A 24,655-nucleotide genomic window follows, 5' to 3' on the forward strand; every position below is an offset into this window, starting at 1 on the left:
CCTGGGTCTGTGTGTGTGCTCATTGTTGCATGTATGTTTTCCCCCAGCTTCTGGATAAGGACTATAGCTACTGCCCGGCTGGCTTGGGTATTGTACTGACTGACGGCCAGTGCATTTTCACCCATCCTCAAGATGCATATGAATAGCTTATTAAATCAATGGAGTAAGTACTGTAAAGACTACAATTTTTTTCTTAGCCCTTCTAATTTCCCTTGCAATGGAAATCCCCTGCAGTCATATCCTATGATTCTCCCATGACAACTATGTATAATATAGGAACGTTTCACAGCTTTACAGAAGTAGCGCTTTGAATTTTTACTCCTAATCATATGCCTATGAGTCTGATTGATACTTCCCTTTAAGACATAATTAGACATAATACCCTTTAAGCCCTGTTTATACCTGGCGCTAACATGTACCCTTTGTCCTGATCTTGTCCACATTCTGATTGTGCCCACATTTTTAGACAGGTGTAGACGATTAAAAGACACATTGTGATCTGATTGTGATCAGATCTTCCTCACCAGCTCCAGAGGTAGTCAGCATGCATTGTGCCTGGATATTTAAATCATCATTATACCGGCCTCTAAAATCATTGACAGGTAGCACCATTGACTCATGGCATTAGTAATTGTCTCAAAATGAATATATTCATATTATTTCAAAATAATATATTTCAAATAATTTGCAGGGAGGCACTAGTTGATCTGGTCACAATGTGGACACAGTGGACGGAAGAGACACATTTTAATGCAATGTGTAGACTCGACAAACCGTGATCAAATAGTGATTGGATCATATTGCTCAGATCACGAAACTCACATGTTAGCACAGGGTGTAAACGAAGCTTTAGACATAATTGTTTTATATCCTAAATCATCAGTTAAATCAAATATTTTGCCTGCTTCCCAGCGTTTATGATTATAGCGTATGTGCACGGAGCTTCAGTTTCTCACCCTGTATCCTTGTTTAGACATTGAGTCTCTCATATTGTGTGACTAAATGTGTGTCTCAAATGGAACCCTATTCCCTAGTACACTACTTTTAACCAGAGCCCATAAGGAGTAGGGTGCATTGTCCTAATATAGAAAGTCATTTCCTCAGCATATCCTAACCTTTTTCAGAGGTGTTGAGTCAGGAACGTGTCCTGTTACCCTGTTACTTGTATACATCTATCCTCCTGGAGATCAGAGACTCATTCTCTAAACAGACTCTGGGGGCCTCATTTATAAAAACGGACTTACGATCAATTTTTAACTCATGTACGACTTACGCCAAAAAAACACGTATACATAGCTATTTATAAAACCTTACTTTGACGTGGAAATTATCTTACGACTAAGTTCAAGTATAAATCTAAGAACATTTTTATAAATGAGGCCTCAGGTGAATAAATGTGACGAGAGTGTTGTACTGGCATGTTAGAGACTCGAGCATCTAAAATAGCCTTTGGGGCCATACCAGAGTAGGAGTGCTGATTTAGGATCAGGTCCCCTTGTCCAGTCATTATACCGGTAATTACAAATGCTAACTTGATCCTTGATCAGAGCACTCTTACCCTGAGACACTTTATGAATACGTGCCCTGAAGACTTGCTGGAAATTGTCGTTTTCTTTTAATTAAAAGTGGTTGCTTGTGGTTGTTAAGTGGATGTTTACAGAACATTTGGCATTTTAGTAATCTAGCAGACACTCTTATCCAGAGTGACTTACTTAATTCGTAATTGCATACATTTTTCCTACTTTTTCACTGAAGCCATGGAGAATGTGCAGGGCCTTTTTATGTTTCTGTTTGCAATCTGACCAGCATAGAAACAAATGGTCTGGTTCCCGTGAAGCCTGTCTGTGGTGGGGGTCAGTACTTTGGAGCAGAGGGGAGGGGATGGCAAGAGGAGGGGAGGGAGAGAGAAATGGAGAGGCGGGGGAGTCAGGAGAGGGGACTCAGAGGAGGGAGGGGCTGGCATAAATCCCTCTCCTCTCTCTGGGTTTGTTGTTGTTTATGATGATGTAATCAGAGGGGTTGAAGCTTTTTAGTCTGTCCTCCTCTGAACCAGGATTCCCATATTACTGGGCAAGTAGGCAGACTGACTTACAACGTGTATGTTCTGCCCTTTTAACTTCTTAGCGTTAAGCTCACACACAGATGTCACAGTGTATGTTACATAGTAAAGGGTGCATGGGGATAACCTCAGGTTTCTGTACGTCTGTTGTCATCCCAAATGGCAACACTACTTGTGCACTATACTGGGATTTGGGGGGCCATTTGGGACTGACAATATGTTTTTAACTTATGTATGGCGAATTTTTAATTAAAGGTGGTGTATTTAAACACCCAAAACTATTTCTATGCTGTTTTTTAATTTATTCCCACTGACACGCCACTCTTCCCTCACCTGAGAGATGACTTGCAAATGATGTTCCTTCCTATAAGCTTCTCCTGTCCAAGACTGTCCAAGAAACAGGCTGTTCTTTACCCTCCACAAACGTTCCTAATACTTCCTACCTCACTAAATGTCAATTCCTAAACAAACCCTAGATCCAGATGGTTGTTTGACCACTGCACGGTAGGAGACAGGACAAATCTGCGTCTGAAATGGCACTCTATTCCCAATATAGTGCACTACTTTTGACCAGAGCCCTATGAATGACCTGGTCAAAAGTAGTGCACTATATAGGGAATAGAGTGCCGTTTAGGACACACACAAGTTGGAGAGGGACAGAGCTACATTGTGTCCTGCTGACATTTTGTGTGACCTCCCATACTGTACATCATCCTACTCCCTCCCGTCCCACAATGCTGTGTTGTTCTCAAAAGTCATTATGCTACCGGAAAGCATTTAGTGGACAATTGATCCATGATGAGCAAAGCCAGCGTTTCCACAACTGTCAACAACTACAGTGTGTTGTGGGCCTGCACAGTCTGCATCAGTATCCTTTGTAAACAAGGCTTCATTATCAAAGTAAGGGTGCCTTTTATACGGTTTCTTCTCTGCCTATACTGTATATTTAATTCAATTGTAATATGTATTTTTTATCCTATAGCATCTAAGCAAAGTTGCACTGAGAGTACAAAACATTAAGAACACCTGCTCTTTCCATGACATAGAATGACCGGGAGAATCCAGGTGAAAGCTATGGTCCCTTATTGATGTCACTTGTTAAATCCACTTCAATCAGTGTAGATGAAGGTGGGAGACAGGTTAAAGAAGGATTTTTAAGCCTTGGGACACTTGAGACATGGATTGTGTATGTGTGCCATTCAGAGGGTGAATATGCAAGACAAAAGATGTAAGTGCCTCTGAACGGGGTATAGTAGTAGGTGCCAGGCGCACCGGTTTGTGTCAAGAACTGCAATGCTGCTGGGTTTTTCATGCTCAACAGTTTCCCATGTATATCAAGAATGTTCCACCACCCAAAGGACATCCAGCCAACTTGACAACTGTGGGAAGCATTGGAGTCAACATGGGCCAGTATCCACGTGGAACACTTTCGACACCTTGTAGAGTCCATGCCCGAAAAATTTAAGCTGTTCTGAGGAAAAAAGGGGGGATGCAACGCAATATTAGGAAGGTGTTCTTAATGTTTTGTACATGCGCTTATATAGTTTTGACTGGACTGGATAGTGTTCATTGGGAGTAGCCTAATACATGGAATATATAGGTTGGAGTTAGGCTGTTTGTGCCAGGTAGATATTCTACTGCAGCTTCTTAATAATTAAACTCTGGGTACCTGCTACCATGCCTCCCATTGAGGCGGTGAACAAGTGCAGAGTCTGTGACATCCTGAGAAAGGCCTAAATGGATAGAGTTACAGACTAACAATGGAGGTGAAGAGACGCTTGAGGCAGAGCTAAGAATGCCCTCCAAATAATTCAATGGATTCAAAAGGAAGCATGGCCCTTTTCTGATGCTCTCGCTACATGGTCATTAATGGCAAATGCTTGTACTGCACGGCATTACGGTCTAGATACTTCTTCATATAGAACCCTGTTTTACTGTATCTTCCAGGGGTACTGTATCTTCACATATTTATGGACACTGTCTGACATTACTGATACGCTCTATTCTTGCAACAGATTCTGTGCTAAATTCACCATCATTTGTTGAATTTAACAAGGTCTTGCCTCATGGAATGATGGTAGAAGACAGACTCTCTTTGTCTTAGTGTTATGAAACTCTGCGTTTATTGATTAGGAGCTCCCAATTCGTGAGCAAAACACGTACAGTAAGCAATCGATCCAGAAATGATTGGTCCATGCTTTGATTCAAGAAAGTAACGCCTCCATCTTTTTGACCTGTCTGGATGTGGTTTGATTGGTTAAATGAAACACCTCATCCCAGTACATTATTGAATACTTATGGACTCATTTGATGACTTGGGTGCACTATAGGGCAGCCTATCTGATTCAGTCAGCCACTTACACCTTGTTTGCGTCCCAAATGACACCCTTTTCCCTATAACGTGCACTACTTTTGACCAGACCCCTATGGACCCTAGTCAAAAAGTAGTGCACTACATAGTGAATAGGATGCCATTTGAGACGGAACCCTTTGAGACGGAACCCTTTGAGACGGAACCCGGTTCTGCATCACAACATTTTATTTGATTATTTCTTTTCATAATCCTAGTACATTTGATTAGGCACTGGGAATTAGTTTGAGTTTCAGGGGATTATAGCTAAGTAAGCACCGTGTACAGTGTATATACATTGTTCCACACCCAATTAAAATGGCATTTTTTTGTTTACAGAGGAAGTGGATGTCATTGGATGGTAAATAAGCCTACGTCAGTTTGTGAAAACTGCTGATGTTAAAAGGGGCTATCTAAAATAAATGTGATTGACTGGTAGTTCAGATTTCCAGGCAAATCTCTGGTCTTTGCTTTAGGCTGCTGGTACTGAGATCTAGTCCAATAGCGGGTTAATGTGAGATACTAGAGGTCCCACCCACATGACCACACAGTGATATAACAAGAAAATATGATGGGATTTTTCTGAGGAAATACATTGTGTAAGATGCAGAGGAGCTGCAACACTGATGCAATTACCTACCTTATTCCTGGGAAAAATGTTCTCAATGAAAGTATACATTTCTCAGTTCTCTTCTTTCTTTTTTCTTTCTTTCTTTTTTTCTCTCTCGCTCTGTTTTTCTCTAGAAAGCATTTCAGATGTTCATTCATGTTGAGTTATGCCTTGAGTTGGACTCTCAGGCCATTAGCTACAGGCTCAACAGGAACCCAAACGTATAGACAGTCTCAGACAGACCGCCATATATGGCACCTACATATATTTTAAATGTAAAATGACAGTGGCTTTGGCATATTCCACCTATGTGTGGTGACTTATAGTTGATACTGAGCACAGTCATCACCACAGATATGTGTGCTCTGGCTGGGGGCTGTATGTTTTAGCCCTATTGATCAGCTGTAGAGCCACACAACATGATCCTTCCATGCTGTTCCTGTGTTGATCACAGAACTGCAGACGTATACAGGAAGCATCAGGGCTCCTGTGGCAGAGTCACTTTCTTTGTGTGTGAAAGGTTGCAGCTCGAAAGTGTCAGGGATCGTATCAGAATCTCTGTAGTGAATCTTATGTCTGTGTGAAGGCTGTGTAATCCCTTCAGACATCACCTGTTGACGTGATTTAATCTCAGTCCGGAAATGGCTTTGCTGAAGTATTTCGTTCAGATGCCTCTGACTCTATTTCTCTTTCTATGGCCACATGTATCACACAGCGTATTCACTAGAAACACTGTCCCGCTCTCTCTGCCCTGAACTGAGAAAGCAGTCAGATCTGTGGAACTTCCTCAGAAAGAGAGTCGTTCCCCTTGAGGAACAGCCTCGCCCTGGTGTGGACTGATCTCACTGTTAAAGTCTCATAATTCACATTCCTTATCTGTAGGTGGGACGTCAGTAGGGCGGTCCCACTGGTGGTGTTTCTCATAAAGGTCGCTGTGGTCGGGCACTTAGTCAAAGGTCAAACTCGTTTCGTGTGATAACAGGCCTTTCCACAGGAGATCACTTTACGAAGGCCCTGATCTAAAGAAGTATATAGCGAATAGGGAGCTATTTAGGGCACCCACTAACAAGTGTCTTCCTTTTTTGCAACTCTTGGCTCAGTAACAAAGCACTTTGTAAGATAAAGCTAAAATAGACCAACCAACAAAAACACATTTGTAAACACAAATTGAATCCAAACATTATGAAATTTAATTTAGAGACAGAGATTTGTTGTTTGCACACCGAGATTCACTCTCAATTAACGTGAAGTGCAAGCAAACTGATGCTAAGTGTCACGGATCCCTCCGGAATTGTGTCATTACGCACACCTGGTCCCCATTCCCACTGATTGTAATTGTATAAATTACGCTGTCGATTTTTGTTCTAATGTCTGTTGGTCGTGTGAGTACCTGTGCTCTGTTGTTTTGGCTTTCGTGCCGCTTGTATTGTGCAGTTGATTACGGGTCTCGTCCCGTGTGGTATCATTGTGCACTTGTGTATTTCTTCGAGGTACTCCTCGCTTTTTTTTGTTTGGGTTTCAACCCTGTGTTTTGTATACGTTTGGTCTTCGTCCCTGTGCCTTTACACGGCACGCTGTAATTTGAGTCAATAAAAAACCCTATTCCCGCGCCTGTCTCCCGACCCTTTTAGACCGACGTGACACTAAGGAGGCCTGTCACAATGACCTGAATAATCTACCAACATGTATTCATGCAAAACAGTGTTCTAAATGGCATCCTATCCCCCTACATAGTGCACTACATTAGGGCTCCGGTCAAAAGTGATGCACGATATAGGGACTAGGGTGCCGTACGGGATGTGGAGGAGAGTCTGGATGCATCCATCTGTGTCTGTGAAAGTAACTGTGATTGAGGAGGGTGTCTATGATTTACCATGGGTTGTCAGTGAGAGATGTAAGGCTGCACTGTGAGCGTTTTCTCTGGCAGCCAGTTGGGTTAGGGTGGTGCAGTTGAGCTGAAAAGTGTGTGTGGGCTCGCTTTGATTCCCACTTGTGTCAGCATGTCAGTCTGTGCTGTTCACTGGTGTCATTGTCAGGACCGGGTTTGTTTTTCTGGAAAACAAACTCCCACTGCCCTTAACTATGTTCCCCCAATACCGAAAGTTAAGAACCTTGTAAGATGTAGTGACGTGCTTAGAGGCTTGTGATTGTCCAGTGGGTGAACATTGTACTTGTAAAATAAACTCTGTTTGATTCAATAGAGAAAATACTGTCTGCTTCCAACTCACACTCTCAAACGCATCGGTCCCCTGAATGCAGCTCACTCTCCAGATCCCAATCACCTGTTCACACACCTGTATGTCATTTACACACACTATTTAGTTCAGTTCTTTGCAACCCATCGTTGTGATGTTTTGTTACACGTTCTATTCGGAGCTCTGTTTTTATTTCCGCATTAGTCCTCCCGTGTATCGTAGTTTTTGCCCATCCTCACTAACGACACCTTGCCTATTCCCTGCCTGTACTTTTGCCTGTCAGATTTCCTGTCGTCAACACCTTGCCTGATGTCCCGGGCTACGTTATTAGCCTTTTCCCTGCCTGTACTGTTCCCTTTTTGGCATCCCTGTGTATGACCTTCTGCCTGTCCCTGGACCCAGCTACCTGCCTCTTCCTGTGGTCCTTTGCTAATAAACACCTGGTGCGACCTGCGCTTGAAACCAGCACTCTGTCTCTCCATCGTATTCATTACAGTTATAAGGGGTGGACAGTTATGTATGTTGTAAACCACATGTCTGTGCCACACAGCATAGGTGCCTATCCTACTGCTATAAAAACAATGACGGTGTGGTTTGGTTTGCTGCACAAGCTTCCTGTTAGAGGTTCTCTTCTCAGTGACAGTTTCCTGTGACAGGCGATTCCAATAATTTGTGTTTGTCTGAGAAGGGCTTGGTGAAAGAAGGCCTCAAAACCTTCAAGATCGAATCACACACTGACATTTATCAATAATGCAATCGAGGAACATAATCTTATGAGTAAAAAACTGGTTACAAATGAATAAAAGATACAGATAAATCAAAAGAACACATTTTATTTTCCAAATGTCTCCCTCTCATCCTGTGTGTGGGCTACATATCCCACTCATATCATCTCATTAAAATAAATAGAACCCCTCTCCATCTTTCTTGTTATGATAAGCCAAGATGGAAAACAAGTCACTTGACTACAGTATGCTACACTGGATAGTCTCTCACCTGCACTGACCAGGCCTGCTACTCTCTATTTTAAGGAACCATTATTGTCTCTTTGTTTCACTCCATAAAGGGGAGGCATGAAGGGTAGGCACTTTCCCTCCTATCTAGTTAACGAGTGTGTGATTGAATTATTGTGTTCTAATCTGCTCTGTCTTTCATCCCCTGTACTTTATTTCTGCATGGGGTTATTAGGGGGTTTTGCAGACTCTTTGTTGAAGGACAGCCCTTCTGTCAATGTAATCTGTCACAGAGGTGAGGGGTGTGGCTAACATTTGTGTGTGTGTGTGTGTGTGTGTGTGTGTGTGTGTGTGTGTGTGTGTGTGTGTGTGTGCGCGTGTATGTGTTTGTGTGTGCATGCGTGTGTGCGTGTGCGTGTGTGTGCGTGTGTGTGTGTATGTGTATGTGTGTGTGTGTGTGTGTGTGTGTGTGCATGCATGCTTGCATCTTCATATTCGTGTGTGTTTGTGTACCATAGCAGACATCACTCCCCACTCCAGGATGTGTGACTGTGACGTGGACGTGTCCTCGGAGCCCACCAGCCCCACGCTCTACGGCGAGTCCTCTGACAAATACTACCATGTGGACCGCTGGCAGAAGCTCCGCACCGCCGTCCGCAAGCTGGAGTTCTGGGAGAACTTCACAGCCGAGCTCATCGGGAGCGGCTTCTTTTCCAAAGTCTACAAGGTACCTGGTCCCTCCCTAGCCATCTGTACTGAACGTAGTATGCATCCCAAATAGCACGCTATTACCTATATAGTGCACTACTTTAGAACAGAGCCCTATGGGTGTCATTTGCGATGCATTAGGACAAAGCATCCTATGGGTTGGATCTAATTGGGACATACAGTAGTTGCCATTCCACGATTAGCTTACACTCCATCATGGATGCCTGAGCAATGGTACCCCACTGTGTTTCAGCTAACATAACTTCCCCAATCTGTACTCTGTACAGAAGCAGAGCCAATGGAGGAGTAACATGGCATGCATTTAGATTTTGAAGTGGAATGGGCCTGGGGAGAAAGACAGATGGGATGATTACAGAATTCATCTATTAGTCTACTAGAGTTGAACACTGGATGTTCTGAGTAGAGAGAACACTGCTGGAGATAATACTGGCCATTAATCTGTTTTATGTTATGTGATGATTTAATCACATTAAAATATTAATAGAATTCAGCAGTGCCAGTGAGATGGTGAGGTAATACATCAGAGGTCACTGTAAAACCATGTGGGCTGTTCAGAATTAAAATGAGGGCCGTGTCAATTAATGGAAGTCTTAATGAATTTACCTGCAAAAACAGCTCCTTTCAGACACCTAACTGTTTTTTGTTGTCGTTTTGTACACCGTTACATGACTAGGTCTTGAGTAGGTCTTTTAGTGGTTAAAGGCCCAGGGCAGTCAAAAAACTGGATTTTCTGTGTTTTATACATATTTCCACACTGTAAGGTTGGAATAGTACTGTGAGATTGTGGAAATTATGATAATGCTCTTTCAGTGTAAGAGCTATTTGAAAAGATCGCCTGAAATTTCAGCCTGCTTTGGTGGGTTGGAGTTCTGGCCTTCCATGATGACATCACCATGCGGTAAATTAGTTAATAATAGACCAATAAGAAAAAGAGTTCCAAACCTCTCTGCCAATAACAGCAAATGTTCTGTTTTTCCTTCCCCACTCAGACCACTCCCTGACAGTTCTGCCAAAATCATTGCTTGTGAAATTGCTCTTTGCTGAGATGCTATTTTTGTTTATTTTAATTGATAACAATCACAGTAAGGTCCTTAATTGAGAAATATATGTTATTTATCTTTGTGTAGCGTAAGATCAATCAATCAATCAATCAATGTGCATGCAAAAACACACATATTGAAACAAACAATTCTAAAAATCAACCTACAGTAGAGCATGCTGGGAAACATGATAATGATTGGCATAGTTTTTCATAGTCACGTAGGCCCATTCTACCCCTATGAAGTGGTTACATAAGGTGTGAAGGCATAGTGTTTGTCCAAGCAATCTTATTAGCCTTTTTTGTTTATTTTAATTGATAACAATCACAGTAAGGTCCTTAATTGTTGCCCAGAATGATTTGATATTGAGATAGAAACGTCTGCATTGGACCTTTAAACTGTAAACCCTTGTCTGTTTCTCTAAGGTGATTCACAGTACGACCCGTAAGGTGATGGTGGTGAAGATATATAAGAACGACGTGGACCAGGATAGCATCGTGCGTGAGATCAGCCTACTGCAGAAACTCTCCCATCCCAACATAGTCAGGTATTAGTCAGTTACTCACACCTTTTTGTGATGATCACTTATACATTTTGGTACATGTCCTTATTGATAACAATTGGAATACAGGGTATGCTTTGTCTACTATGTGGTGCAGTCAATGGCACAGGAATATAATAGTTCAATTAGTTCAATTAGCCCACTGAAGTGGTTAGATAAGCTGTGAAGGCATAGTATCAGGTGGATATTATTAAGTGCACCACAGAATCATGGCGTACTGTTCCTGCATTCGAGTCCAAAATATAGGGTATTATACTGTATTATATTGTATTATCTTTACACTGTATTTACATATTTATATACACAAGCATTTCGCTACACCCGCAATAACATCTGCTAAACATGTGTATGTGACAAATTAAATGACATTTGATTTGATTTATATTATGCCGTACACTCTCAGAAATGTGTTCTTTTTTTTTTTTTTTTTTTTTTAAATTTTATCCCATTTTCTCCCCAATTTTCGTGGTATCCAATCGCTAGTAATTACTACCTTGTCTCATCGCTACAACTCCCGTACGGGCTCGGGAGAGACGAAGGTCGAAAGCCATGCGTCCTCCGAAGCACAACCCAACCAGCCGTACTGCTTCTTAACACAGCGCGCCTCCAACCCGGAAGCCAGCCGCACCAATGTGTCGGAGGAAACACCGTGTACCTGGCCCCCTTGGTTGGCGCGCACTGCGCCCGGCCCGCCACAGGAGTCGCTGGAGCGCGATGAGACAAGGATATCCCTACCGGCCAAACCCTCCCTAACCCGGACGACGCTATGCCAATTGTGCGTCGCCCCACGGACCTCCCGGTCGCGGCCGGCTGCGACAGAGCCTGGGCGCGAACCCAGAGACTCTGGTGGCGCAGTTAGCACTGCGATGCAGTGCCCTAGACCACTGCGCCACCCGGGAGGCCCAGAAATGTGTTCTTAAAGGGGCACAAACGCTTGTCACTGTAGTACCTTAAGTTACAGGTACGTAATTGTACCTTTGCAGTTCGTAGCTTAAAAGTGCCAATAGTGTACCTTAGGTAGTACAGGCAAGGTAGTAAAGGCACAAAAGCGTACCTTTGGAAAAAGTACAAATCTGCTTGTTTAGGGTACCACCACAGTGACAAAGCCATTTGTTCCTTTTAAATGGCAAAAATTGGGTGTTGTTTTAACACTGTAGGGTGTATTTACCTCTAAAAAGTTTTTGAGGGTATTGTTTTAACACTGTAGGGTGTGAAGGCTTTTTCCCAGTGTGCCTTTCATGTAAAAAAATTTGTTTACCCTAACAGTGGTCTGAAACTTTTGGTTTGCCGGACACATCGGGCAAGTCACATTATGTTGTCTTGTAAAGTGATATGTTATTCCTATTGGAATACAGGCAGAGTTAGGATATCCCAAAATGTAAAGTTTTAATCACCAACAACATATATTTAGAATGACTGCCAAGGTAGGAAAAATTGATAAATGAGACTACATAAACCATCTAAAAAGGAACAACCATCTCTGTAACAGGCCCAACTACCAACAGATTGGATTAGAAAAAATATATGTTATTTATCTTTGTGTAGCGTAATATCAATAAATCAATCAATCAATCAATGTGCATGCAAAAACACACATATTGAAACAAACAATTCTAAAAATCAACCTACAATAGAGCATGCTGGGAAATATGATAATGATTGGCATGGTTTTTGATAGTCACGTAGGCCCATTCTACCCCTATGAAGTGGTTACATAAGGTGTGAAGGCATAGTGTTTGTCCAAGCAGTCTTATTAGCCTTTTTGCAAGGTCATAGTATCAGCAGGTATCAAACAGCACAGTTTATCTGCTGATGTCAGAGCATAGAGAGCCGTGATAAAAGCGTATCTGAGTCCAGTACAATATGTACCTGGCACAGACAGGCCATCCATCCCTCTGTGAGTGGGCACTACTCAAACAAGGATGTGAAAGCATTGTCTTCCTCAGACACGGTGGTTGAATCCCAAATGGACCCTATTACCCACAAAGTGCACTTTTTTTTTTACCAGGGCCCATATGGTGCCATTTGGGACAAATTCACTGTGTTTGAGGAAGGCAATGTTCTCAGGCTCCGACGTCAGAGCAATATAATAAAATGGAGACTGACTTGTTCATGTAATTAGTAATAACCTTTCAGTGAAGGATGGTGTTTTTAGGTTGTTAATCTCGGCAGCCCAGGCAAGTTTCTCGACATTTTGCCTGTCCACAAGAGATGCTGCCTTGAAGGTCAGCATCCCGGAGTCGCCTCTTCACTGTTGACGTTGAGACTGGTGTTTTGCTGGTACTATTTAATGAAGCTGTCAGTTGAGGACTTGTGAGGCGTCTGTTTCTCAAACTAGACACTCTAATGTACTTGTCTTCTTGCTCAGTTGTGCACCGGGGCCTCCCACTCATCTTTCTATTTTGGTTAGAGCCAGTTTGCACTGTTCTGTGAAGGGGGTAGTACACAGCGTTGTACGAGATCTTCAGTTTCTTGGCAATTTCTCGCATGAAATAGCCTTCACTTCTCAGAACTAGAATAGACTGACAAGTTTCAGAAGAAAGTTATTTGTTTCTGGCCATTTTGAGCCTGTAATCGAACCCACAAATGTAATCAGGACAACAGTTTTCAGCTGTGCTAACATAATTGCAAAAGGGTTTTCTAATGATCAATTAGCCTTTTAAAATGATAAACTAGGATTAGCTAATACACCGTGCCATTGGAACACAGGAGTGATGGTTGCTGATAATGGGCCTCTGTATGCCTATTTAGATATTCCATAAAGAATCTGCCATTTCCAGCTACAATAGTCATTTACAACATTAACAATGGCTACACTGTATGTCTGATCAATTTGATGTTATTTCAATGGACAATTTTTTTAGCTTTTCTTTCAAAAACAAGGACATTTGTAAGTGACCCTAAACTTTTGAACGTTAGTGTATATTCTGAATTTCATTATGTTTCCCCATCATAACTCTGTTGTTGTCATTCGTTCTAGGTACCTGGGGATCTGTGTGAAAGAAGATAAACTCTACCCTATTTTAGAGGTGATTGTTACTTTCTCCACCTTGGATTCATGACATGTTCACACTCTAGTGAGATAAGTGAGGAGAAACACTAATGTCTATTTCTGAGTCATGTACTGTACATATGCACACAATTAGGAAAACAACCTCTCATTCAATGTCAACAAAACAAAGGATATGATCGTGGACATCCACATCGAAGGGACAGCCGTGGAGAAGGTGGAAAGTTTTAAGTTCCTCGGCGTACACATCACAAACAAACTGAAATGGTCCACTCACACAGACAGTGTGGTGAAGAAGGCGCAACAGAAGTTTGTCTTGTCACCCAAAACCCTGACAAACTTTTACAGATGCACAATCGAGAGCATCCTGTCGGGCTGTATCACAGCCTGGTATCACAACTACACTGCCCTCGACCGCAAGGCTCTCCGGAGGGTGGTGCGGTCTGCACAACGCTTCTCCGGGGGCAAACTACCTGCCCTCCAGGACACCTACACCACCCGATGTCACAGGAAGGCCAAAAAGATAATCAAGGACAACAACCTCCCGAGCCACTGCCTGTTCACCCTGCTATCATCCAGAAGGCGAGGTCAGTACAGGTGCATCAAAGCTGGGACCGGGAGAATGAAAAACAGCTTCTATCTCAAGGACATCAGACTGCTAAACAGCAATCACTAGCACAGAGAGGCTGCTGCCTACATTGAGACCCAATCACTGGCCACTTTAATAAATTGATCACTAGTCACTTTATACAATACACTCTAAATAATGCCACTTTAATAATGTTTACATATCTTACATTACTCATATCACATGTATATACTGTATTTTATACCATCTATTGCACCTTGCCTATACCGTTCAGCCATCGCTCATCCATATATATAGATTCTCATTCACCCCTTTAGATTTGTGTGTATTAGGTAGTTGTTGGGGAATTGTTAGATTACTTAGATATTACTGCACCGTTGGAACTAGAAGCACAAGCATTTCGCTACACTCGCATTAACATCTGCTAACCATGTGTATGTGACAAATAAAATTTGATTTGATATGCAAAAGTATATGGGCACACGGCCATGCAATCTCCATAGACAAACATTGGCAGTAGAATGGACTTACTGAAGAGCTCAGTGACTTTCAATGTGGGACTGTCATAGGATGACACCTTTCCAAAAAGTTCGTTTGTCAAATCTCTGCCCTGCTAGAGCTGCCCTGGTCAACAATAAGTGCTGTTATTGTGAAGTGGAAACATATAGGAGCAACAACGGTTCAGCCTCGAAGTGGTAGGCCACACAAGCTCACAGAACGGGACCGCCGAGTGCTGAAGCACGTAGCGCGTAAAAATCGTCTGTCCTCGGCGGATGCAACACTCAATACCGAGTTCCAAACTGCCTCTGGAAGCAACATCAGCACAAGAACTGTTCGTCTGGAGCTTCATGAAATGGGTTTCCATGGCCGACCAGCCGCACACAAGCCTAAGATCACCATGTGCAATGCCAAGCGTTGGCTGGAGTGGCGTAAAGCTCACCACTATTGGACTCTGGAGCAGTGGAAACGTGTTCTCTGGAGTGAATAATCACTCTTCACCATCTGGCAGTCTGACAGACGAATTTGGGTTTGGCGGATGCCAGGAGAACACTACCTGCCCGAATACATAGTGCCAACTGTAAAGTTTGGTGGAGGAGGAATAATGGTCTGGGGCTGTTTTTCATGGTTCGGGCTAGCATACTATGACATTCTAGATGATTCTGTGCTTCCATCTTTGTGGCAACAGTTTGGGGAAGGCCCATTCTTGTTTCAGCATGACAATGCCTGTGCACAAGGCAAGGTCCATACAGAAATGGTTTGCCGAGATCGTTGTGGAAGACCTTGACTGGCCTACACAGAGCCCTGACCTTAACCCCATCAAAACCTTTGGGATGAATTGGAACGCCAACTGCAAGCCAGGCCTAATCGCCAAACATCAGTGCATGACCTCACTAATGCTCTTGTGGCTGAATGGAAACAAGTCTCCGCACCAATGTTCCAACATCTAGTGGAAAGCCTTCCCAGAAGAGTGGAGGCTGTTGTAGCAGCAAATGGAGGACCAACTCCATACTAATGCCCATGATTTTGGAATGAGATGTTCGACGAGCAGGTGTCCACATACTTTTGGTCATGTTGTGTATATAAGGTTGGGTTGTGTGTCTGTGTGAGTGAGCCCCTTCATCTGGGAAAATATGGCCTGCAGCAGCCAAAACATGTTGGTTTTTCACTTCAGTTTGCTACTCAATTCATGCACGTTGGTTGGAGAGTAAGGTAGTGGCAGTGTTCCGTTTCCTTTGAACTTAAACCTAATTTCCAGGTCTGTTTTAGTAAGTGAGGATGATTGGTCTCTTGGTCTGTTCTCAGTTTGTTAATGGGGGCTGATGGGTTGTTTATCTGTTGCAGTATGTGAGTGGGGGCTGTCTGGAAGAGCTGTTAGCCAGGAAGGATGTGTCTCTGTGCTGGAGGGAGAAGGTGGACCTGGCCTGTGACATAACCAGGGGAATGATCTACCTGCACTACAAGAACATCTATCACAGGGACCTCAACTCCAAGGTACAGTAGACCAGGGACCTCAACTCCAAGGTACAGTAGACTAGGGACCTCAACTCCAAGGTACAGTAGACTAGGGACCTCAACTCCAAGGTACAGTAGACCAGGGACCTCAACTCCAAGGTACAGTAGACCAGGGACCTCAACTCCAAGGTACAGTAGACTAGGGACCTCAACTCCAAGGTACAGTAGACCAGGGACCTCAACTCCAAGGTACAGTAGACTAGGGACCTCAACTCCAAGGTATAGTAGACTAGGGACCTCAACTCCAAGGTACAGTAGACTAGGGACCTCAACTCCAAGGTACAGTAGATCAGGGACCTCAACTCCAGGGTACAGTAGACCAGGGACCTCAACTCCAAGGTACAGTAGACTAGGGACCTCAACTCCAAGGTATAGTAGACTAGGGACCTCAACTCCAAGGTACAGTAGATCAGGGACCTCAACTCCAGGGTACAGTAGACCAGGGACCTCAACTCCAAGGTACAGTAGATTAGGGATCTCAACTCCAAGGTACAGTAGACCGGGGTCCCCAACTCCAAGGTACAGTAGACCGGGGTCCCCAACTCCAAGGTACAGTAGACCAGGGACGTCACTGAAAAAAGGAAAACTGCACGCACATCTAATTGTAGATTATTGTCTTATTTGTGGTGCATAGACCAAAAGGTAACCATTTATGAACAGGAACAGTAGGAAGGTCCACACTCAGGAAAAACAGTAGGAGATGACATCTCACACACTGGCTGTCACTGAATTGGCATCCTATTCCCTATATAGTGCACTACTTTTGGCCTGGCTACAGCCACTGTCTACTCTCTTTGACATCAGGAAAACCCCTACTCTTACGTCAAATGTTTGCAACATCAGTGCTGTGGCAATATGTAGTGATCCCACTGGCTGGTCTCCATTGTAAAAGAGGTCTCCTGATCTCCTGAATAAATAAAGGTTAAATAAATAGTTTTTTGCTGTTGTGAACAATGCAGGATAAGGTTGAATTGAGGCTCATTCAGTAGTCAGACTGAAGCTGAGGATAACTTCACTGTCCCATGTGGAGAAGACAGCAGCGTAGAAACATCTTTTGACTCTCTCTCCCGGTTGCCAGGTTCCACAGAAGTGCAGGTCAGTTATGTTATGCAGAGGAGCCGAGCAACAAGCACAGTCCATTGTCATGCTAATGTCCTCCCACTCTGAGCGGTGTTATTGTACACACACACACACACACATGAACGCACACACACACAGGGTTAGGGAGTAATTGATTACATGTAATCGGTTACATGTAATTTGATTACTAAAAACTTGTAACTGTAATCAGTTATGTTACCAGCACACACAAAAATAGCCAATTACAGATACTTTTGAAAAACTAAATGATTACTTAATGGATTACTTTTAAATTCAGAAAGGATGTTTGCGAGAGAAACAAATATATTATGACACCTTTCTGTTTTCTCAATAGGTAATTAGTAACCATAACAGACTACATTTAGAAAGTAACCTAACCAACTCTGCACACACACACGCATGCACAAACACACACACACACACACACACACACACACATCCAGCCAGCTAGTCTCGCTTAATCTGGGAAAGTAGGATCAGTGAGCAGTGAATCAATAGTAGAGGCCCATCACCCATCCTCTCTCTCTCTCTCTCTCTCTCCCCCTGTACAAGTCTTCACAGCGAACCCTCTCTTTCTCCCTCGCTGCTCTAACACTGGGAACACTGATGGTGACACTGGCGTGTTCCATATTGACGTTTAGCACGTCACCCAGAAAGACAATCCATTTGGCTCTGGTCTCAATGGTGGCATTTTACCGGAAACAAATTGGTGTTTCTGCAACATAATACTGTTGTTTTTTACCCCCTAGACACCCCCCACCGGTATCGTTAGAGCTGGCACTAGGATGCAAGCATCTATCTTATGACCAACAAACAATTGCTTTCTTCACAATTACAGAGTCTTTCGAAAGAGCACTGTGAGGATGTATGACAGAAGCCTATAGACAAGACGAGGCATCTTCTCATGTGCAATCTCTTTCAATCGTGAAAGAAGACACTTCCCTGCCTATAAATAACAAAGGATCCAAGCCAGACATGCAAGGTCATTCACTATGTCCAATAAGACATGTGCAGGGTATTTTCTGAAGAGGTAATGTTAGGTTAAACCAATCACTGCTTCAGTTAGAGACATACGGTTTGGCTGCACAGCGCAGGGCTTCTGACATCTCTCCTGTAGAAGCAGTCATTACAGTGTAAAATGACCAGGGTAAGGAAAGGCATGGTGGATGGAATTGCAAACATAGATCATTTTAGTGAGCTTTACATCAGTAACTGGAATCCAGAGTTAGCTCTGAAGGTCAAATGGCACCCTATCCACTATAGTGCACTACTGGGATCATAGGGCTCTGGTCAAAAGGAATGCACTGTATATGGAATAGGGGTACCATTTGGGACACAACCTTGGTTGCAGTTCATGCCAATTCCTCAGATCTCCAGTGGCACAGACTTTTATTATTTTCCCTCAAACTCTCCATTCTAGATCTGTTCCTTTCTTTGGCTCTGGGGTGAGGGCCCATGCTAAATTTAGCGGTCAGGTCTGGTGCTTGGAGTGATCTCCAGATAATAACAGGCTACTGAATGGAAACGCTGGAGCGGGAGAGAGGGCCTGTGGCTCCCTCTATAATGGGATCCAGATGCTTAGGAGACGTCAGCCAACAGGTCCCTCCCCTCACTCCCTCCCTCCGCCTGCTTTCCCTCATCAGCAGTTCCTGCTCTGCTCCCACCCCTGTCTGCCTTTCTGCTTGTCTATCTCTCTTGGGCTGTTTCTGCTCCATACCACCGTGTCTGTCTGCTTGCCTGTCTACCTGCCTTCTTATTGCCGACTTGACTCTCTCTCCGCCTGCCTGTCTGTCTGCCTTTCTACACCCTAACCGCTCTACCTGCCTGACTGTCTCTTGGCCTGTCTGCCTTTCTGCCCTGCTTGCCTGTCTCCCTGTCTATATTTCTGTCTGTCTGCTTGCCTGCCCTGCCTGCCTGTCTGTCTGTCAGTCTGCCTCTTTACCTGCTCGGCTTATGTAACCACTCCACTATTGAATCTTGGGTCCTCTATAGTAGCTTACCTACTGTTACTGAGCCCAGGCCCCAGTCATCTCCCATGCACTCTCTCCACACTTACAATAAATAGTTCTGTTATGGTAATCACCACTGTTACGAATCCCTTTGGCCCGACAGTCTAGGGGGGATGGTAACGAGACCCGTAACATAACTCATGCAAATTATAGTAGTGAAAAAATAAGAGTGAGAATGAAATAACCACAGACAACTAAATTACCGTCAAACACTCATGGTTTATTTGAAAACACACAGTAATGGGGGGGGGGGGGGGGGGGGACCCAAGGAAGCTGGACCCAAGGAAAGAAAGAAATATCCAAAAACACCCCTAAGCTAGACTAGCCTACTTCAGTAACAGCTAACTAACTAACCAAAAATACAGTGGGTGGTCCGCCCAGTTCTAACTAGTGTTTTTATACAAAGTATTCCTACGGGTAATGTATGCCCATGGGCGACTTGTCTTGGTGCCCCCTTTTCCCACCATCAAACAAACAGTCAAACACCATTACCAAAACAATACTCACAGGTGGGGACAAAGTGACATGTAGTTGCAAAAACCAAATACGAGGTCTACAGACAGATGGCATTGACAGAGAGATTGTGCTCTAGAGAAAACAACAAACAGGGTTTTTAATTAAACCAAGGGAAAGGGAATGTGATAGGGTAAGAGAAAAGGAGCAGGTGTCTTCTGATTAGCGACTGATTGGGGAATGATGAATGCCACCTGTGAGGGAAGAAGGCGAGAAAAGAAATACACACACAGGATACCTGTATCCGTAACAACCACTGAACACACAGTTGGGCTTTGTTCTCTGTAAGCATAGATGCCAAAGCAGGTGGATTATCACCTCATTAGCCCACCAGCAGAACCCAGGTCAGAACTGAATCATTTAGCATGGCGGGGAGGTGATGAGTGCAGATTCCATTGAGTCAGGCTATTTAAGAGTGTCTGGTCTGGCTGTCTGGTCTGGGGTATCCCCTTCATAATGGCTTCGTCCCAAACGGCACCCTATTTCCTAGACCAGAGCCCTATGGGGCACATACAGTTATCTGCCTATACTATGGAGAGAATTAAGAGTTGTTCCATTCCATGTCTGTCATCACGTTTTCTCGGCTTTCAAAACGCCTGATTTGTTTTGCTCAGGTATCTAAAGCATCAAGTAGACCTACAGACAAGTGTAATGTTGAACGCATCAGGTTGAGGATCATGTGTGAGATTCCAAGGCAGAGAATGTTCAGTTGAGTTGTCTGTATATTCAGACACATTTGCTTTACTCAATAAGTTGTGTTGCGGTATGGTAGAGCTTGATTATTGCTGTGATCGTACTATAACAGTGTTACACTACCCTCTGCTGGCAAGCAGATGTCATAACATAAAGGCTTAATGGTGGCAGGACTACTGTAGTGGGAAAAAGGGACTGAATGAAATCTCCTAAATATGTTGTTTATTTGGCTGGATCTAGCCATGTCATGTTGAAATGTCTTGGCGTACTGTTGTGTATTGGGGAAAATCATTTTCTATATAGTATATATTGATACATGCTATTGGTATATTGATGTGTGGCATTGCCAGGGTTGGGTGTTCAATTCCCACCGTCCCACCCATATGAAAATGTATGCTGACACTACTGTAAGTCACCTTGGATAAAAGTGTCTGCTTTATGGCATAAAGTAACCTCCAAAATGATTGGCACCCTTAATAAAGATGAGCAAAAAATATACTGTACAAAATAAATAATACAAATACTGAGCTATATTGTACACTCAAACAAAATTTTTAAAATGATATTGTTTTATACTAATACAATTGCTCAGAGAAAGATATTTTGTTTGACAACAAGTCATATCTTTCTCGCTCAGAAAGATAGGGCTCAAACTTATTGGCACCCTCGTTTTCAATATATTGTGCACTCTCCCCTTGTAAGGATAATGGCACTGATCCCTTTTCTATAATGTTTTATGATTGGAGAACACATGCCATATTCTTGATTTCACTTGGTCGCCACTTATGGACTGCCCTCTTCAATTCAAACCACAGGTTTTCAATGGGATAGACATAGCAAAATGTAGATTTCCTTGTGGATTTTGATGTGTGCTTGGGGTCATTGTCTTACTGGAAGATCCACTTGTGGCCAAGTTTCAGCCTCCTGGCAGAGGCAACCAGGTTTGTTGGCTAAAATGCCCTGGTACTTTGTAGAGTTCATGATGCCGTTGACCTTAATTTGAGCCCCAGGACCAGTGGATGCAAAATAGCCTCATTACACCAAATATCCACCAACATATTTTACAGCAGGCATGAGGTTCCTTTCTGCATATGTATCTTTCTTTTGACACCAAACCCACCACTGTTGTGCGTGGACAAAGAACTCTATTTTTGTCTATTATGACCATACCACCTGGTTCTTATCCAAGTGCCACAGCCTTATTCTAAAATGTATTAAATAGTTTTTCCCCTCATCAATCTACACACAATAACCCATAATGACATTGCAAAAACAGTAAAAAAAAAAAAGTGTGCTAATAAAAATGAAAAATAAACAGAAATATCACATTTACATAAGTATTCAGACCCTTTACTCAGTACTTTGTTGAATCACCTTTAGCAATGATTACAGCGTCGAGTCATCTTGGGTATGACGCTACAAGTTTGGCACACCTGTATTTGGGAAGTTTTTCACATTCTTCTCTGCAGATCCTCTCAAGCTCTGTCAGGTTGCTGCACAGCTTATTTTCAGGTCTCTCCAGAGATGTTTGGTCGGGTTCAAGTCCAGGCTCTGGCTGGGCAACTCAAGGACATTTAGAAACTTGTCCCGAAGCCACTCCTGCATTGGCTTGGCTGTGTGCTTAGGGTCGTTGTCCTGTGGGAAGGTGAACCTTCGCCCCAGTCTGAGGTCCTGAGCGCACTGGAGCAGGTTTTCATCAAGGATCTCTCTGTACTTTGCTCCGTTCATCTTTCCCTCAATTCTAACTAGTCTCCCAGTCCCTGCCGCTGAAAAACATCCCCACAGCATGATGCTGCCACCACCATACTTCACCGTAGGGTTGGTGCCAGGTTTCCTCCAGACGTAACGCTTGGCATTCAGCTCAAAGAGTTCAATCTTGGTTTCATCAGACCAGAGAATCTTGTTTATCATGGTCTGAGAGTTTTTAAGGGTATTTTGGCAAACTCCAAGCGGGCTGTCATGAGCCTTTTACTGAGGAGTGGCGTCCGTCTGTCCACTCTAACATAAAGGCCTGATTGGTAGAGTGCTGCAGAGATGGTTGTCCTTCTGGAAGGTTCTCCCATCTCCACAGAAGAACTCTGGAGCTCTGTCAGAGTGACCATCGGGTTCTTGGTCACCTCCCTGACCATGGGCCTTCTCCTCCGATTTCTCAGGAAGAGTCTTGGTGGTTCCAAACTTCTTCCATTTAAGAATGATGGAGGCCACTGTGTTCTTGGGGACCTTCAATGTTGCAGACATGTTTTGGTACGCTTCCCCAGATCTGTGCCTCGACACAATCCTGTCTCTGAGCTCTACGAACAATTTCTTCAACCTCATGGCTTGTGTTTTTGCTCTGACATGCATTGTCAACTGTGGGACCTTATATAGACAGGTGTGTGCCTTTCCAAATCATGTCCAATCAATTGAATTTACAACACGTGGACTCCAATTAAGTTGTAGAAACATCTCAAGGATGATCAATGGAAATGGGATGTACCTGAGCTCAATTTCGATTCTCATAGCAAAGGTTCTGAATACTTATGTAAATAAGGTATAACATTTTCTTTTGTTTATACATTTGCAAAAATGTCTAAACCTGTTTTCGCTTTGTCATTATGGGATATTGTGTGTAGATTGCTTTATTTATTTTATCAATATTAGAATAAGGCTGTAACGTAACAGAATGTGGAAAAAGTCAAGGGGTCTGAATACTTTCCGAAGGCACTCTATACTAACATATGATTTCTTATGTCTGTCTCTGCAGAACTGTCTGATCCGTGTGACAGCGCGGGGCAGGGAGGCCCTGGTCACAGACTTTGGCCTGGCCAGAGAGGTGGTGGAGCTGCCGGTTAAAGACCCAGAGAGGAAGCTCTCCCTGGTGGGATCTGCCTTCTGGATGGCCCCGGAGATGCTTCGCGGGGAACCCTACGACCGGAAGGTATACATGCCACCAAGACCCTTCATTGGATAAGATGTGGTTAAGAACACTCTTTGGAGGCTAATGGAAAGATTCGTTTTTTTCTTCATTTTCTCGTTGTTTGAACACAGCTCATTGTTGGTTGGATGATTGGTATGTGGTTCTGTGTTGTCATCAGGTGGACGTATTCTCCTTTGGGATTGTACTCTGTGAAATACTGGCAAGGATCCCTGCAGACCCAGAGATTCTACCAAGAACCCAGGTAAAGCTCAACTCTGTTTTCACCTTATGTACGACCGTCAGTGAAAAAGCTTTGTTCATTTTGATATACGCTCACACAAACACACATACTGAATAGAGAGCTGCAGGAGACATACAGTACGACTAGACATAGATCCAGGTTTTCTGCCGTGTCCCCTGTGTGGAAGCTCTGCCGTATGTACCATGTGTAATGTCTGCTGTGCATGTGCGTGTTTGACAGGACTACGGCCTGGATGTGAGTGCGTTTAGGGAGCTGGCGAGCGGGTGTCCTCAGCGTGTGTTGGAGCTGGCAACCAGCTGCTGTCTGGTGAGTAGACACAGTGCAGTATACTTTACAGTACAGTTCATGGCTGCTTACAGATAGAGTATACTTTACTGTAGTAGATACAGAATTAGGTACCATAACTTTACTGTAGTAAACGTTACATGGCTGCTCACAGCCTGATGACCAGTATAGAGCCCTAGCTATGTGTAAACTTAAATGGAAAGCCAACATCTCTTTGTCTCTGGTCTGATGCCAGACAGACTTCATATGTCAGAAATAGTATTTCAGGACCCATATTCACAAAGCAGTAGGAGTGCTGATCTAGGATCAGGTCTTTCCTGTCCAAAATATCTCATTTATCTTAAAGACTGATCCTAGATCAGCACTCCTACTCTGAGACGGTTTGTGTATACAGGCTCTGATTTTGTTTTAAACCCCAGACAATCCTTATGTTTCCTCTGTGTTTTCAGATGGAGTCCTTCAGGAGACCGGCGTTCATAGAGCTGCTGGATGAACTGGGGGAGATCGCTGAGACTCTTGAGCCGCCCCCTAACCCGCCCCCTAACTCAGAGCAGACCACTGGGTGAGCAGCCTGGGCTGGCCTGGTCTGGCCGAAGCCCCCGCCCACCCATCCATCTGGAGGAAGTTCTGTACTTATATATGGCCTGAATCCCAAATGGCACTCTGTTCCTTGTATAGTGTACTACTTTTGACCAGGGCCCTTTAGAGAATAGGGTGCCATTTGGAACACAACAATAGACAGCTGCACAAGGCCAGGGGACAGAGTTCCCCAGGATGACCTCTCTA

General features: G+C 43.6%; 1 protein-coding gene across 1 annotated transcript; it reads left to right on the forward strand.

Annotated features, from left to right (window-relative positions):
- The first annotated feature begins 132 nt into the window (after positions 1 to 132).
- Positions 133 to 24,435, forward strand: LOC120055095 (dual specificity testis-specific protein kinase 2-like). Its single transcript, XM_039003001.1, has 9 exons — positions 133 to 163; positions 8,689 to 8,894; positions 10,362 to 10,483; positions 13,479 to 13,527; positions 15,940 to 16,089; positions 23,170 to 23,343; positions 23,501 to 23,584; positions 23,804 to 23,890; positions 24,319 to 24,435. Exons 1-9 carry the CDS (start codon positions 133 to 135, stop codon positions 24,433 to 24,435), a joined length of 1,020 nt encoding a protein of 339 aa, XP_038858929.1.
- Positions 24,436 to 24,655: the final 220 nt, after the last annotated feature.

The sequence above is a fragment of the Salvelinus namaycush genome, chromosome 1, assembly GCF_016432855.1.
Source record: "Salvelinus namaycush isolate Seneca chromosome 1, SaNama_1.0, whole genome shotgun sequence".
In the NCBI taxonomy this organism is placed as follows: domain Eukaryota; kingdom Metazoa; phylum Chordata; class Actinopteri; order Salmoniformes; family Salmonidae; genus Salvelinus; species Salvelinus namaycush.

What these genes read in the sequence shown, in the direction of transcription:
- LOC120055095 (XM_039003001.1), top strand. Translation starts at nt 133, where the DNA reads ATGCATATGAATAGCTTATTAAATCAATGGA. An exon ending in TCTTTTCCAAAGTCTACAAG is followed by an intron (nt 8,895 to 10,361) that starts GTACCTGGTCCC and finishes TGTTTCTCTAAG; the next exon opens with GTGATTCACAGTACGACCCG. An exon ending in TCCCATCCCAACATAGTCAG is followed by an intron (nt 10,484 to 13,478) that starts GTATTAGTCAGT and finishes CATTCGTTCTAG; the next exon opens with GTACCTGGGGATCTGTGTGA.